The sequence below is a fragment of the Archocentrus centrarchus genome, chromosome 20, assembly GCF_007364275.1.
Source record: "Archocentrus centrarchus isolate MPI-CPG fArcCen1 chromosome 20, fArcCen1, whole genome shotgun sequence".
Lineage (NCBI taxonomy): Eukaryota > Metazoa > Chordata > Actinopteri > Cichliformes > Cichlidae > Archocentrus > Archocentrus centrarchus.
In genome coordinates this window covers 13537374-13554742 of record NC_044365.1, presented here as the reverse complement: position 1 = coordinate 13554742, position 17369 = coordinate 13537374, and the positions used below count along the sequence as shown (strand labels likewise).

The window sequence follows — 17369 nt, the reverse complement described above, 5'->3', positions numbered from 1 at the left end:
CCAGCCGGGTCAGTTCACTCAGCACAGTTTCTCCAACCATATCTTTGATTTTACCTGGTAACTATCTGCAGGACATGCTTTTACACAGTGCATATGAAGGGAAGGCTATTTATTGCAGTCAGAAGTAGAGAGTTACCCCATCAAATGCCACACCCATCAGGGAAAGTTACAAGTTACCAAAAAGGTAAGCTTCTCAGATTTTGGTGAAAATGATGGAAACTACAACGCAGAAGTCTCTAAAGTCTCTCAGCCTCCTCTCTCTTTTTTTTTTTTTATCTGCTGCTCTGCTCCCAGGGAAAAGCAGAAGAGTTTCATTATTTTATCAGTACAGTAAGAGCTCCCTCATCAGGTCTGCTTGTATTGGAGCCACAAATCTGCACTGCTCTCAGCAGAATCCTTGTTATTCCTGAACCAATCCCACCCACTCCCATTAGCACTTTTTTTTTTTTTGTCTTTCCTGCATGAAATATGCTGGTAGTGATGGGTGAAGTTGAACTGGATTAAGCTGTGGATATTTTTATTTCCTGCTCCTCTGCAGACTTCATGACTTTAATGCTTTGCCTTGTGCGACAGTGAATAAAGACTACACAGCAAGGTACTTGGTGTTTTAACAAAACTTCTTTAATCCATTTGTGTAAGCTAGGCTTACCTTACAAAATCTTTTATATATATGTCTTATAAGTCATTCATGTCAGTGTCAAATAGTGTTTACTTGGGGGAACAGAACCGTCCCACAAAGAGAATATTCTTAGTGGTGTTATGCCTGATGAAGAAAAGGAAGGGGTGGTCAGCAATGAACTCAACAGGAATCGTTATAGAGCGTGTCTCCATGACAACCCCAGTGGCAGCAGCAGCCTCAGTTCCTTCTTCATTTACATCCACAAAAGCCTTGTGGACAACTTTGGACACGATCAGATCATTTGCTGGAGACATTCCTATTAGATGAAGAAAAAGAGAAATCAGTCATCTTGTTTGTTTTAACACAGATGATGCTTTACTGTTTGTGTGCTCAGTTGCACTGGGCTCTTAACATAACCGTGCAGGTGATTCTGTCTCATTGGTGCGATATGTCTCACCAGAGAAGTTACTCTTGCTGCTATCAAACGCGTCCTCCATTCCCATGCTTTTCAGGAGCTTTTTCAAGTCGTATTTCTCCTCCATCTTGAATCGAGGGAGCTGCACTTCAACTTCAGTTTGCCTCATCTTATCTGGATGCGTCCAGTCCACGAAGTTCTGATAGGTCAGCAGCTTCTGCAGCTGTGTGGACACAGTGTCACTAGCTTGTCTGCTTATAATTGGACATTTACTGTATTTTTAAGTGCATCTTACTTTTTGCAGGCCTGTTGTATCGTCCTCAATGTCATCAGGCAGGAATATGAGCATGCTGAGGTCGTTTCCTTTATAGGGCATCTCTAGAATCTGTCCAAAAACATTGTGTTTTCATTTTGCACTATATTAAAATGATATTTCTTCCTAATCCAGAACAAGTGGTTTTTGGTAAAAGAAAAATCATCTGAAAAGTCTCGTTCCTCGGATCACGCTGGTGAAATACTGTTAACGTGTTTCATTGAAATCTGTTGGAAATAATGAATGTTACCTTGCAGCTGGCCTCAGGAATGGATGCAAATGCAAATTTACTTGTCTGGTGCATCATCTTCACTGGCTTAGTGACTTTCTAAAGACAAGAGGAGACAGAATAAATGCTTTCCTTGTTTAGTCAGACATTTTCTCAAAATCCACAATCCCTTTGATATTTGTTTCATGATTTTAGTCTAACCAGCAGATAGTTTTGTATAACTGAGAGCGCCTCTACCCACTAAACTGCTTTCACAGAAGCAGCTCAGACCAGCCTACAGGTTATCAGAAATGTTGTGTTTACTAAGGAAAAAAGATGGAAACATTGTACCTTGTCCTCAAACCTAAATGAAGACTCCATCTATATTTCAGTTTTTCCGCCTTTGCTGGAAAGAGCTAGAAAGAGATCAAGCTAAAAGCATGACACCTCAGAGCTCCAGCCTTTACTTTCCCATCCAGCAAAATCAGCAGCTCTGCTGTATTGCTATAAACCTCAGGGTGACTGAGTGAAGTATAATTTCACCATCCCGTGCACCTTTGTTCATTGTTACCTTGTTCAATCGAAACTGCACATCAACAGTCCTCTCCTTCTCAAACTGCTTGTTCCATTTGCCTTTGAAGTAAATGGCGCTCACGAGAACCATCTTCGTCAGGCCATTCACTGCGTCCTGATCGAGCAAGTTCTTGATCTTCTCTGGTGAAGAGAATTTATTAAAACCATGAGATCAACTTTATTTTATTGTAAAAAGAAAAATATTATGACCTCTGTAACAGGGAACTGAGTATTGATTTTAAACTGGGATCAAGAACTAGTTTGTCTGATTTCCAGCAGGTGGCACCATAGTGCTGTAACCCTCATGGAAAGTGTCCTATGAACACTGAATTGTTCATACTCTTACATGTCCTGCTACACTTAAGATAATATAAAGCTATAGTGTCAACAGCAGCTAATTCCATACAGATCTGAAAAATAAAAACCTGTTAAAGACATGTAGTCAAAGTAGAAATATACCAACACCTGTCCTGATAGAGGATCACACTCTCACTGAATCTTATAAGAAGCTGGTCTGCTGTTTACAGCATCATACTGCTGTGATGGTTTTATTAATAGCAGGAAACTGGCTGGACTTGCATTAACTGCATTTAACTGAACAGTAAAGCCCTGCAGTGATGCTGCTCGATGCTGAATAGACTTACAGTGGAGATCATTTTAAGTTAGATGGATACAGATAAAACTAGTTTGCAATCAGCGACAGCAATGTGAACCAGATGTCCGGGACAATGTAAAAAAAACGGCCTTGATTATGTTCAGGGGTTTACTGAAGAATGAAGTGCTGAAGTTAAGGTTTTATGAAGAGGGCTTGGATTCAGTTGCTGATCTCATGAGTCCATTAGCTTACCTTTTGTCTGCTTCTCCACCCAGCTGTTAATGTGGACCCTGGCCTTCTCTGGATTGCCTTTAAAGTCCACAGACTCGAGCTCAGCCTTGTAGTACTTTTTGGTGTTATTTAAAAATTCCTGTAATTGTAAAAATAAAGTCACTTTAAACAGAGTCAAAAGCTAGAGAAGCTACATTTCAATCAAGTTAAGCTCAGTATGTCATTGTGTTATCATATTTCCAGTACTTTGGATACAGCTGAAGTTTGAACTAACCAATCAAGCAAAAGATTTTAGCGAAAAGCTCAACTGCCAATTGAATTTATTTGGTGTTTTAATAAAAAAAAAATAATAATTTCTTAATTAAATTGGTGTTAATGTGCTAATTTTTGTAAGTCATGATCCAGCCAGCAGGGAGTAACAGTTTGGGCTTAAGAAATATTTGGGAGATATTTATCTACATACCTAATAACAGGGCTGCAGTGACTCACTGCAGCAATTAATCAGTTAAGTCTGGTTAACAACAAGTTTCCTCACACACACCTTGACAAACTCATAGGACTGTTCCCCGTAAAGTCTGTTGGCAAGACTGAGGGAATACGGAGCATCAGCCTTATTCAGCTCAGTTAGTAGTTTGGCAAACGCGGCGTGAACATCATCCTCACCAGCCTCAGGTTTCAGACACTGTGAGCAGTCAGAGAAAACCTACATGTTACAAAGCCACATCGAGCAAAAGACAGATGAAAGACAACTATGTATAATATTAATATACTGGCTTACAATTACCCATCATCTCATTATTCTATTTAATTTTAAGTAAAACATTTAGAACACGCAGCATGCGATGCTTTTGTTGATGGTGTAGACACTGAGTTTTCCACCTGTTGCATAAATCTGCAAATTCATTTGCAGCCAGGTGTTGGAAATTAATGAGCAAAGTGGTGGGAAATTAGATGTGAGATACTTTGGAGCAAAAAACCTTTCCCTGCCCTGGCGTTAGTCATCCATACTGGTAGGCTTTGTTACCACCTTGCGCAGATAGCTTGGAAGTCTGGTTTGCTGCTGTGTCTGCGTCTGCATTTGCATCCGTGTCTGCATCCGCGTCTGCATCAGCGTCTGGATCGGCGTCACCATCGATGACTGCGTCTCTGGCTGTGTTTCTATCGGTTTTGCTTCTTCCGGCTTTGGTTCTCCTACCTCAGTGAAGCCGAGGACCTGTGAGAGAGGAGTTTTTCTTTCAGTTAAACAAAGGGATCACAGCTGGTGTTTTCATGGTTTGCTTGTGTGATTGTGTTACTAGTGTTTAGCTGGACAGGAATTTGTTTGAACAGATACCTTGTGGTGACCTGCCTCCCTTTTGGAAATATACATAAAAAAATTAATTACATTTTAGGTTAAATTTGGAGGGGCATTGGCATAATATGTTGTACAAAAGCACTGCAGATCTGCTGTCTGGTAACTAGTGAACTGACAATTCTCAGCAGCCTGGAAGGCATGCATGGACACGCTCTTCTTGCAGCGGAAGACTCTGAGGCAGATCCATAAGTATTTGGACATTGACAGTTAATTTTGCCTCTGTGCACCACCACAGTGCAGTCTTTCAGCTTTAATTCAAGGGGTTTAACAAAACTGTTTAGGAATTGCAGTCATTTTTATTTGTATTCATAGCCCCCCATTTTCAGAGGCTCAAAAGTATTTGGACAAATTAACACAATATTGTAATCTCTCTGCCATCAGTTTTGTCTTGGGGTGGAGTTCACTGATTGTCCATTTGAATCAATGATTGTCCATTAATTCCGCTGTTTGCCCATCAGGGTGGATAGGTTGGCTGAAGGTGGGGGATTGATGGCTTTCACAGCCTAAGGGTAGAAGCTGTGTTTCAGCCTGTTCATGTTTGCCTTTAATTGTCTGAATCTCTTTTTTGAGGGGAGGGGGGAAAACAGAGAGTGTCCAGGGTGAGTAGTGTCCATTGCGATGCAGAGAGCCTTTTTCTGGAGTCGGCTGTTGTAGATATCACTGAGGGGGGGTAGTGAGGTGCCCGTGATTTTTTTTGCTTCTTTCACCACTCGCTGCAGGTCTCTCCTGTCCTGTGCTGTGCAGCTGGAGAACCAGACTGTGCAGCAGTAGGTCAGGAGGCTTTCAATAGTAGCTCTGTAAACGTTCACCAGCAAGCGTTGAGGGAGGTGGGAGTGCTGTTGTGCCTTCCCTACTTGGTGTCGAGTGTTGAGAGCCCAGGTGAGGTCAGCAGAGATGTGCACCCCAAGAAACTTAAAGCTCTCCACTCTCTCGACCTCCACTCCATTAATGTGAAGAGCTGTGGTCTCAGTGCGTGTGGATCTTCTAAAATCCACCAAAACAATTTCCCCTCTAATTATAATTCAACACATGGTTATGAATGTGAGGCAAATAAGCCTTTATACACAAATCATAATGACTCCAAGTGTTGTTGCTAGATTTACAGTGTTTCCAGTGAAATGAAATGATTGATGGAATTCTGTAATTCACATTCCTGTGTTACCATCTGCAGTTTCTTGCCTTGCACAGAACAATGTTGCAACAATTTACTAGTATCCAGTTCACTGCTGCAGTAAAATAGCACCACCATGCAGTGCAAGTAGACCTTCACAAGTAAAACCTCCATCCATCCATCCAGCCATCCATTCTCTTCCACGAATCCTGGAGCCTATAAGCCTATAATGGCCTATAAGCTATTAAAGAGGAAGATATGGGTCTAAAATATATTTTCTGTATGTGGAATACTATATTAAACTATTACAAGTTTAATTTAGTTCACCCATAACACTGAGCCATATAATCAATATAAATACATGTTTTATTTGTTTATCAAATGTTAATAATGCAAAGTCTAAATCTGACAAGTGGGGTGGAACTATAGAGAACACTTACTGTGGTAAAAACTACAATATTGGTCTTTAAAATGCAGTGTTGTAGTCAAGACCACCTAACCCGAAACCGAGACAAGACCCAGACTTTTAGGGTCCAAGACCAAGTCAAGACCAAGACCGAGGGAGGGCGAGACCGAGACAAGACCAAGACCAGTGCCTGACGCTATGTGACACCAATAAAATGTGAAACATGATCACAGTGATTGACCCAGGATGAGGGTCAATCACTGTCAGTCACTCCTCGTGTATGTGCTGCTCAATGTAGTGGTGTACTTCAAGATTTGGTATTGATTCGATGCCAAGTAAATACAGGTCCAGTATCACTGATACTGATATCTGCTGTCATTGGTAGCCATGGTAACTACAGGGTTCCAGCAAGAAATATTTTTCAGCCCAGCGCTAACGCTAATACTAATTATTAAGCTAATGCTAACCACTAAATGCCGGTCCCGCTTGTTAATTGAGTGATGGGGCCTACAATGTTACTGGAAACCACCTCTGAAGCCTGGCAGTAATCACAGTCTTTGTGGATGTATTGCTCAAGGTGCAGGTCAGGTTAGGTTCAGAGAGGATTTTCAGTTATGTACGAAGGACCAATGCAGAACTCTAAATCAGGACTTATTAGATCGATAGAATGATAATTTTTGCATATAATCCAGAAAAGCTACATTTATGCAGAAATCACATAAAAAGCATACACAACAAAAATATAATCTACATTTTTTAACGATCAGCTGCTAAAAGCACTTCCTACATTTGAATATCAGCCACCATGTTGTGAGCATAAACTATCAAGTTTTTAATGCAAAAACAGGAAGTGACATCTTGCTGGGAACTGTAGTTTTTATTCTTTAAGGCGTTTCATCGCTCCACTGGTGCTGAAAACTAATGTTTGACTACGGCTTTCTGAATACAAGTAGGGCTGCAACTATCAGTTATTTTAGTAATCAAATATTCTATATATTACTCCGCCAATTAATCAAGTAATTGGATAAGAAATAATTTTTCATTTTAACAATTCATCAGCATATTTTAACTTCCGTACTGCAGATGTTTCTCTGTGTGAAACAAACAGGGTGGATGGAGCAGCTACAAAGTTCGCTTTTCTTCATGTTGCTGATCAGGTGGTTGATGAAGGTCCTCCAGCTGTTTCCCAGTAATGGTTTTAAGGTGGTTATAGGAACAAGAGCTCCTTTCGCGCCACCTGAGCTCACCGTTGCTACTTTTCCCCCGCAGAGGTGCCGGTGCTCGTGTCAGTACTGGTGCTGGTTTAAATGAACCAGCAAAACGCTTAAGAACGGGCTTCCTGAACTGCTCCTTTACATAATATGAGTGTGGGAGAACAGGCTCACCTTTCTTGTGCTGCGAACACACTTTACGGTGCAAACAAAACTACTGCAGCATCGGTGTGCAGCACAGAGGTAAACACAGTATACGAGCAAGACCACAAGTAGGCACTTTGCGTCAACAAATTTTCAGTTTGTTTATCAAAATACATGAAAGTTGGTATTTAACTTTCATGCTGGGATTTTTTTTTTTTTTGTTGTTGAATAGGAAGCCTGAAATTTTCCTTTGATCTTCATTTTCCCTATTACTTCTTGCATTCATACCGGTTGTCATTTTAATTTCTGTAACCCAAATCAAGCACACACATGACTATAGTGAGATCAAACGTGCACATTGTGAATGAAACTGTCCGTGCTCTGTGGTAGATTGCAAACTGCGGTGAAATGATACAGGCGCAAGCAGCGATAATAGCAGCGACCTAGCCGGGGCGGAGTCTGCGAGGTGCGCTCCTTTGAGAGGCAGAGGAGCGCAATATTTGTTGGATTTCAGTACGTTTTGCATCCATGCATCAATGTCCGAGTAAATGACAAGACCGAGACCAAATGCGGTCGAGTCCATGACAGACCCAGACCAGCAAAAAGCGGTCTCGAGACCAAGACACATCTCGAGTACTACAACACTATTAAAATGGGAAGTAAAGTAGAGTAGGGTAAAGAAAACTGTCACTTTCCATCTCTTAAATTCACCAGTTTAAGACGGGAACATTTCACTGCTTTCTGGCTTCGCTGCTTTCATTTTATTTTTTTCATCTACACAGATTAAAAAAGAAAAGTTTATAAAAGTTTAAGACCCTATTATAGTTTAACTTAGGTCATTCTTGATAACTGTCCAGATCAACTTGTATTTAAGTCAAGAATACTTGAGCGTCATTAAATTAAATAAGAGAAAAACCTTTCTGTTCTTGTACGTCTAATTCCAGCAGCTAATCGGAGGCTTGTCCAGACTGAGATTCAAACCCATAATCTCCTGTTTTATGCCATCTTTCACAGTGCAGTGGAATTATTCCTTCTCCTGGATCTCAGCCAACAGAAGCACTCCCTGCTATTTTTGCTGACACCGGGAAACCAAGTGAGTAATGATTGCCTGCACAGACACTTTCTCCTGTCACACCCCACTCTGCCTGTTAGGTTAGAATTTTCCATTGGAAACTGTGCCCAAACCTTCCTGTCATCTCTAATACAAATTTATTAAAATATTGAGATCTATTATATGCCATTTAATATAAATTAATCTGCTTTTAATCTCCTTGAAACTTTTCATACATCATCAAGAATTTCAGTGTACTGTGCACTCAGTAACCTGGACACCTGAAACAACACCCTCTTCTTTTCATCCAGTACTTAAACAAAATTCCAGCACAAAGATGAACCAGATTTATGGATTTCCCATTATATTTGAAAGCATGCCTGTACAGACACTGTGATCCAAATGGGTGTGTCAGCATGAGAATAGATTTCACAACATGTGCATACGCTACCTCTGACATCTGTGTGGCCGTGTTGCCCTGCGCCCCCAGCATCACCATAGCCAGGGCTGAAGAGATGCTGATCGGGGAGAAGAAGATATTTGCAGTGTTGTCCTCCTCACTCAGCTTTTTCTGCATAGCCAGACAGAAGGTGGTGCAAGCCTTGGATAAAGGGACTGATGATGCCATTGTGTCTGAAAAAGAAAAGAAAGACGATTAAACAGAAATTACTTGAAAGTTAAAGCTGGCAGAAATGTATTTCTTTCATTTTTGTAAGTGGCACAAATTTTGTTGTTCATTCACTTTATCACTTCAGCTCTTATTTAGATTATTTTGTACATGTATTTATGAAACAATGAAAAAAACAATCAAAAGCATTTCATAAGTTTCAAAGACTTAAAACAGATATATCAAATTGATGCACAGTATTCACAGTGTTGACTCTTCTTCTTCATCTTCTTCTTTTTCTTCTTCTTCTGTGGCATGCTGACTGTCAGCTTCTGGGCCAAATCCTGATTGATGGTGATCCATTCTCACCTTTTCAGCGCTACAAGTTGGTCACAGTTTGTGAGCCTGTGCTTGTCCACTCTTTTTAAGGATTGACCTACTAAAAATGTCCGCAAAGACCAACAATCCAGGAGCAATTGATCTGGAGATCATCAAATTAACTTTTTTTAGGAAACTCTCTTAATCCAATTTAGAATCTATGGTCAATCCTTAGAAAGAGGGAACTTGGAGCACTGATAAGGCGTGAATGGATCACCATCAGTCAGGATCTGTCCCACACACTGATGCCAAGGGGAATTTCAGAAGGTAGGAAGAAGAAGGGTCAACACTGAAACTGGCCAATAAAAGCCTTAGAAATAATACTCATGATTGTTGTATAAAATGAAAAATTTGTGCCACTGCCAAAGCATCTGACAATGACTGTAGACAAATATCCATTTTCACCCCGATCTTTTCACTTACCTTTGAGTCTCTGTCGATCCTGATAATCTGTGTCAGAACTTAGTCGCGCAACGTCTGACCGTTACCTTTCTCTGTTATCTTTCTTGTCATCAAGCTACAGTAATATTGAGCCACGTCCCACATTTACTGGTAGAAAATGACGCAGTGTTTAAGTCATCTCTGACACACCCAGGCTCAAGTGGGTAACTTCAGCTTGAGAAATAATGAAGAGTTCACACCCATTAGTGAAACATGTCTACTGTCAATGGGTGTGCCAGTGGGTGTGTTTTGGACGAGTTTCCTAACAATCTCACTTTACACTGAACAGAATAGGGATAGATAGATGAATAAAAGAATGCTAAGAAGAAGACAAAGTGCAAGTGCAGTGTCATAGTTGATTTAATAATCTCCAGAAACATACAGTCTGCATACAAACTGTTCTTTGTTTATTAAAGTCTGGGATGGTGATGTGTGTTTGAGATGCCGTGCAAATTAAGCTATTAGTCATCAGCTGCAAAGATATGTGGGCCTTTTTTTCTCACATGCAGCAGTATGTCTCATAGATGGGTGCATAAAATGACAACAGTTCCAAGAGATAATTAATAAAGATGTTGAAGAGGTTCTCTTTTAAATTGATCATAAAATAATTGATCAAAAAATGGAAGGGCTCCAAAAGATGTTATTTGAAAGTAGTCTGCTGTATGTTTGCACTCAAAATATTTGGATTGTCTGTGAGCCCTCAATTTATTATTTCTCTAAATCTACCACATGATGACAAAGACGACAAAGTGCAAAATTTCTTTTGCAGTTAGTCACCACAATACTCAGTCAGTAAATTAGGGAACTCCTTAACCATCACCAACCACACCAATTACTTTGTACTTTGTGAAACAAAAATAGCTCTGAATTGGTTTAGAATTTGCTGTACGATTAGTCAAAGTGGACTTCTCAAAGTTAGGAGGCTTATCTGATTGTGTGCCAACTAATCTGGCAAGTTCAATGACATTCAGAAACCAGCTGTGAAGTCATTCAGCTTGTTCCAAGAATCACATCAGCTACTTCTATGAGACCGCTGTTACCTTCATCTTCCACGTCCTCTCTAGCTCTTCTCTCAGCCCTTTGTATTTCTTGATGTGACTGCTGATAGAAGTATCAGGATAAATTGTGAAGTGTACGATGCTCTGCTCAGATTCAGCCAAATGCTGCAAAACTTATTAGATGAAGCTTCACAGTGCAAATGGATAATGACCCAAAGCAAACTGCAAATGCGCCCTGTTTCACACTCTGGCTCAAAGAGATGGTGTCCAGTCTCCAAATGGAAAAACTGCAGTTGGATGACTGCAATATACCAGAGAGATCTGACAAAACTTGGAGACTCTTTTTGACACAATGTGGCATAACCAGTGGTACGTAAGGCAGGTAGCAGGTTTCTCTGCTGAAGTTTGGTTTTTTTTTTTTAACTTAAGGAGAGCTATTTATTATTTAATTGTACTTAGATGGCAGCTTCTGGTTTCTATGTGTTTGTTTTGTTTGTTTGTTTGTTTGTTTTGCTGGGTTTTTTCCCCAGCAGTTGTTGTCAAGTTATGTTTTTGTAAAGTTAATATTTGCAAATAAAGAAAAAAAAGGAAAGAAAGAAAGAAAAGAAATGCGAACTTCTTCAATGGTCAAGTCAGACATCTGTTCTCAGTCCAACAGAGCATGATTTTCAGTTAGTGAAGATAAAACTGAACGCAGAGAGACCCACAAATAAGCAGCAAATCAAGATGACTGCAGTAAAGGCCCAGTGGAGCAACTCAAGGGAGGAAACACAACATTTGGTGATGTCCATGGGTTCTAAACTTCAGGCAGACATTGGCTGAAAATGTTTGTTTTATCCAGCTATTAAAAGACTTTATATTTAAATTTATGTTAGTTTGTCCCATTGCTTTTGAACCTCTGAAAATCAGGAACTGTGTATAAAAATGGCTGTAATTCTTAAACAGTTGATGCTATATTTTTATAAAATCCCTTGAATTAAAGCTGAAGGCCTGCAGTTTTGTCACATAGTGATTGTTTGAATTACAATCCAATATGGTGGTGTACAGAGGCAAAACTAAAAAAAAATTGTGTCTTTGTTCCAATAATTATGGAGGGCACTGTATATGTCTCGCTTATAGTCTGAAGCGGGCTTAGGTAGCATAAGAGGGCCTAGCTAAAATAGAACTGAATGGAATGCCTTTACTGTCATTATACAGGATGTCCAATGAGATTGGAGTAGGGACCCTTACTAGATGCATGCACTGCCGTATAACATTTTTTTTTTGTTTGTTTGCTTTCGGGTTTTTGTTTTGTTGTTGTTTTATTTATTTATTTATTGCTGAATTACATTTCGTATAATATAAAGGATGTTATGGCGCCCTCTCGTGCTTTCTTCAGACATGGCAGTGGGTAAACAGCAACAGGGCAATCACAAATTGGGCTCTATGTCTGTAGTAAACACATTTCCGGACAGAGAAGGATATCTGGACTCCTGCGGTAAGCCAGAGACCCTTTCACTGAGCGTCATCTTAGCTTTGTCCACACACGCTCTCCGTCTTAGCTCGCTAGCTAATGTGGATGTAATGTGATAGCATTATCCCCAGTTCTTCCAGTGGGATGGGGGCGCACCAGACACAATTTAAAACTGCTTGTAAAATAATGGCTTATTACTGGATGAATGCGACAAGTGAAAAAGATAAATAAAAGATATCCGATAAAGTATTGGAAATTCTAAACTTAATCGGGCATGGTACTGATATTGTAAGCAGCTGTTATTTCAGTAAAATTTGAGTTAGCTTACTCTGTATTGTAGTGAACTACAACTACAGGGTTTCTGCGGGGTAGTAAAAGGTAGTAAATTAAATGAGCTCAAATTAAGGCTATTAAAAGGTAGTAAAAGGTAACAAACAGAATTTGACTTGGTAGTAAATTTTTCATCACCCCTTCAACATATTTTGACTTTTCCATTGATGCAGACTCTTTGTTTTAAGTTCATTTAACTATAAAATCTGTATAGAAATATAACTACTCATCAGGACCTGAGCTGATGTTGATAGACTCAATTGGGTCCACTGTCTGTTCTGCTGTGCGCATGCGTGGAGTCATTTTCCGCCTCGTCATGGGGAAATGCTATGGCAAGCCATTAAGGTCATAATTTATTAAACGCGTTAGAATAGTGGCGAATTATGATCTTAATGGCTTGCCATACTCTGGAGTCCACGGACGCGCTGGCACGTCAAAATGACATCGCCAATTTGAGATGACATAGCATCGGGATGCTGCTGCCATGAATCCAAAGTGCAGACTTCAAACTACACACCAGTTTTTAAATTACGTTGATAGACCAAGTAAAACCAGAGTTATGCCCAATAATTTATGCCATGCGTTTTCCTGTATATTGTCCTCATCTTCGATGCGCGTTTTGTGCTGAAACAAACGGCAAAAACGTGAGTTTCGCTAACAGGAACTGCTTGCTAATAAAAACAAAACAATTCCCGACAACCCCTTTATTTATTATTTACTATATTTTTAGACAAGTTCTGAAAATTTACAACTTATATTTGCATTTTAATTGTAAAAATAATTCATTAAGCATGTTTGTGATTTTTACAGTAAAAAAAAATCTAACTTTTTTCTACTTGGATTTTATGTTTTTATGTGATTATAAGTCCAATGTGTTAATACAGTATGTGAAAATGAAAGAATAACTATACAGTCACACACAAAAAAATGATACTAAACAAGGCAAGGTAAACAGTGTCATGGTCAGGGCGGGCCATGTGGTTGGGAGTGTTTTCAGTCTTCCAGGTGGTCCGTTGGGGCAGGCAGCTGTTTCCTGTTGCTCATCAAGGTTGGGAGTATTTAGGAGGGGCTGAGACGCTGACTCGCCGCCAGATTGTTTCTCTGCTCTTTGTGGTAGTAACCAGACTACTCAAAGTAAAACTAGTTAAGGTTCATTCTCTAGATATTCATATTTGTACTTACCAGCTTTGCCTTCCTCCTGTTTAGTAATCCTCCCTGGTGTACCAGCCTTCGTTTCCCTGCTCTGGATTCCTTTCTACCTTACCTGTGAGTGGCGATTCCAGCCACCACCACTCCAGAATCCATCCACTCAGCCCTGCTCCCCTGCCTTCATCTGCTTCTGCCTGCCTGCCCCTCGGACAACCCCGCCCTGACTCACCCGCCAGCCTCATCCCCGACCAGACCGTAAAACCTGAGTTCAGAATAAACCACCTTACCTTCCCCCCGACCATCACCTTTTTTAGTTAATTTCCTGCCTGACCCTGTTCGTTTTTCTTTTCAGATTCTCCCCTGCTCTTTCCACTCTCCCCTGTTTTCCCTGTTTGCAGTTATTTTTGAAATAAAGACTCTGTTTTCTGTGAACTGTTGCCTCTGCATCTGGGTCCGTTTTCCGTCGGCCACCATGACAAACAGTTTCTAAGGTCAACTATAAAGCTAAAAACAAAAGCAGTCAAAAATGGCCAAATATACCCTGGACCCCAGTGGGTTAAGCCGGTCATGGGGAATGATCGAGAGGTGTTTTGTAAAGTGTGCAGAAAAAATATAAATTTGACCTGGACGTGTGACGGCGATCAAATCACACCGAGTATCCACCATTCACCAGCAGCAGATTTGCGTGTGGGGAGCAGATCCCTAGTTTGTTTTCTGGTGCTACACAAAGCACTGCAACTGCAACCTCATCAGCTACGAGCACAAGTATTGCTGTCACACCTCAGCAGCAAACCAGTATTCCAATATTCTACTGGAAAATATTCTACTGGAAAATAAATCATCGGCTTGTGAAACTTGAATTTCATTGCATTTTGTTTATATTCTTAAAAAAACAAATTTCCCGAGTCTTCTTGAAATGTGTTTGAAATATTAATGTATATGAGGTCTTAGACAAAGTCACAGTTACACCTTCAAGTAAGTGGGATAAAGTTGTCTTCGGTGAGAAATGGGCTATCAACTTACATGGCTTTGTGCTTTTAATCTACCGCCGGCCCAAAAAAGGCTCCTGCTCGATTTCGTGCTGGTAGTAGAAATATTGTAGAGGTAGTAAAAATAGGTAGTAAAAGGCAGTAAATTGAACTCTAGGATTCCTGTATAAACCCTGTGTCAGCTCTGCCCCTGTGTTTTACCGGAATAGCAGCAAGAGGTGGTCAGTCAGTGAGTGCCATAAATGACCTCTGCCATCGTGTTTACCTCTTACAGCTGTGTGTTTTTAGTTTGCCTTATAATTGCTATATTTTCACAGTGTATATTCCCATTAAACAGATGTCACTACTATTCTCTGAGGGTTGACATTGGTAGTCCTATGGAGTGGATTGAGCGGTTTCTCAGAGCAGCTCTGAATTATGTGCACACTTTGGACAGGTAGCTGCTGGTTTCTCTTGCTTTGCTCTTCCATCTAAACCAGCATGCAGGTTCTTCCTCTTATAGCTTGTAGTTGACATTAGAGTCACATCTTTACAGGCTTTTACCATAATGAATTTTACACATGATATACAAAGTCATAAATTATAAATGCCATGTGGCTGAAGAGGGTCCAGCAGTATGCAGTGGATGTGATTCTTGATCCTGGTACAGCTCATCCTAATCTCATCCTGTCTGATGATGGAAAACAAGCACACTGTGGTGATGTTTGGAAGAATCATCCAGACAGCCCAAAGAGAGGGGGTGTCTGACTCTTCTGAAGCTCACAATCATCTCCTTTGTTTTTGTCACATTGATGCACCAACCCACCAGGTGTTCCACCTCCTGCTGGACTCATCGTTGTTAGCGTTGCATCTGACCACTGCTGTGTCATCTGCAGACTTTACAATATGACACCCAGGGTGTTTTGCTGGGTAGTCATATGTATACAGGATGATGGGAGAGGAGGAGACGTCATGGATCCTCACAGATTGTGGCCTGTTCGTCAGGACTGTGGAGCTGAGAAATGGAAATGAGAACAAAGTTCTTGCTTTCCTTCCAGTCCGTCTCTGTCTTCAGTCTGGTCCTGAGAAGGTGGGAGTGTCTGTGGATTATGAGGAGAGTCTGGTCCCCTTTTATGATTAGTAATGTTATTCCTAACAGTATTCAGGAAGTATTTGTATTTCGTTACTTCCCACCTCTGCATGTCATAGACAGTATTCACTGTTTCCATGTGCAGTTTTACCTTGTTGAGTCTAAACTCAGGATCATGAGTTTGAATCCTCAGGAATGGTTCATTCCAGGTGCCTTTCAAGTAGATGGCATTGACCAGCACCAGCCGGGTCAGTTCACTCAGCACAGTTTCTCCAACCATATCTTTGAGTTTACCTGGTGACCACATTAAAACCACATGGAAACTATGAGACGTTTTCATCAAGAAAACTATGAAAACATGATGGACTCACACACTCTTTCAGCCTTTGTAGGAACATGGTGGGATTTAAAACCGATGTTTTAACAGTGTCAGAGTATATTGTGTGATCATTAGTAAAGCCTGAAGAAATTTTTCCTCAGCAGAGTATATGGAAAAGTTCTATGGAGGTAAACCCACGTTGACCAATAGTCTGTATATATTACAAGATAGAAGCAGGGATACAAAAGTTGTTTTTTATTCCTTTTCCTGGTCACACGGTGTGACCAGGAAAAGGAATAAAAAAAGCCTTTCACCACTTATCCAAAAGGCTTCTTCAGTTCTCAAACCAAAAGGGGGAGAGACCCAGGTACTTGAACCCCAGTGGGTGTAGTCCCCGGGAGGTGGTTGTGACCCACTATTGTTCATGTGCATAATCACATGATCACTGAAGAAGCTCCAGGCTACTATGAGCTGAATGACCGTGAACCTACAAAGACATACATCAGTGTGTGTACTCCACCTTGAGTCTGTTTCTCCACCCAGTGGTTGATATTGATCCTGACTTCCTCAGACCTGGTTATGAAGTCCACAGGCTCCAGCTCTGCTTTGTAATGTTTCCTGATTTGTATGAAGAAGTCCTGAAACTACAGATGAAACACTGAATTCACTCCAGCAAAGTCAGCTAATGTCACTGATTCTTCTTTCAGGCTAACATAATAAACACAAATCACACTCACCCACTCTAACTGTGCAATACCCACATCTCTGTGCAATATTATATTATTCATACTGAACAATATCTATCACTCCTATATTGTGTAATATCCAATATTCATTCACCAAGTGCAATATTCACCATCTTCATTATTATATGTATACACTTATTTTATTGTTTTATATTCTATTCTACAAATACATCACAAGAACAACACACAACTCAGTACCAATCAATGCCACACTTTGAGATTCTGATCAATCATTCACATCTAATCAAGATAACATCTTTGCGTAGTGGATTTAAAAGCTCTTTGTTGGCAGAATTATAATTTTACACTCACTATTTTACTTGGTTGTATGTTAATTTGCTGCCTGCTTCCTCAAACACTCCAATCTGAACAAAAAGGATTACAAAAGCAAATGCACACACACACACATACACAGCTGAACCACTGTCTGCCTGTGCTTTGAGTGTGTTCATCTGTGTGTGCTAGTCTTGACTGCAACTGGTACTAGTTCATAAGTGTTGTACATAGATTTGGAAATAGTAACCTGTGATTGATAGCCACTGTAAATATTTAGCACTGCAGCAGGTATGTGGGAGGGAGAAGCCATATTTTGTTTCTATTCCAGTTTACTCATGTTTATGGGTAGGAGCCCAGGTAAGACACCTGTCTTTTGTTTTGTA

At 40.3% G+C, this 17369-nt stretch overlaps 1 protein-coding gene across 1 annotated transcript; it reads right to left on the bottom strand.

Moving 5' to 3' along the window:
- Window positions 1–599: 599 nt before the first annotated feature.
- Window positions 600–9798, bottom strand: LOC115799702 (leukocyte elastase inhibitor-like). Its single transcript, XM_030756973.1, has 10 exons — window positions 9640–9798; window positions 8683–8864; window positions 3982–4167; window positions 3496–3636; window positions 2976–3093; window positions 2127–2269; window positions 1598–1675; window positions 1330–1419; window positions 1077–1257; window positions 600–935 (listed from the first exon to the last, which is right to left on the bottom strand). The coding sequence occupies exons 2-10, from the start codon at window positions 8857–8859 to the stop codon at window positions 709–711; spliced, it is 1341 nt and encodes a 446-aa protein (XP_030612833.1). The 5' UTR covers window positions 8860–8864; window positions 9640–9798; the 3' UTR covers window positions 600–708.
- Window positions 9799–17369: the final 7571 nt, after the last annotated feature.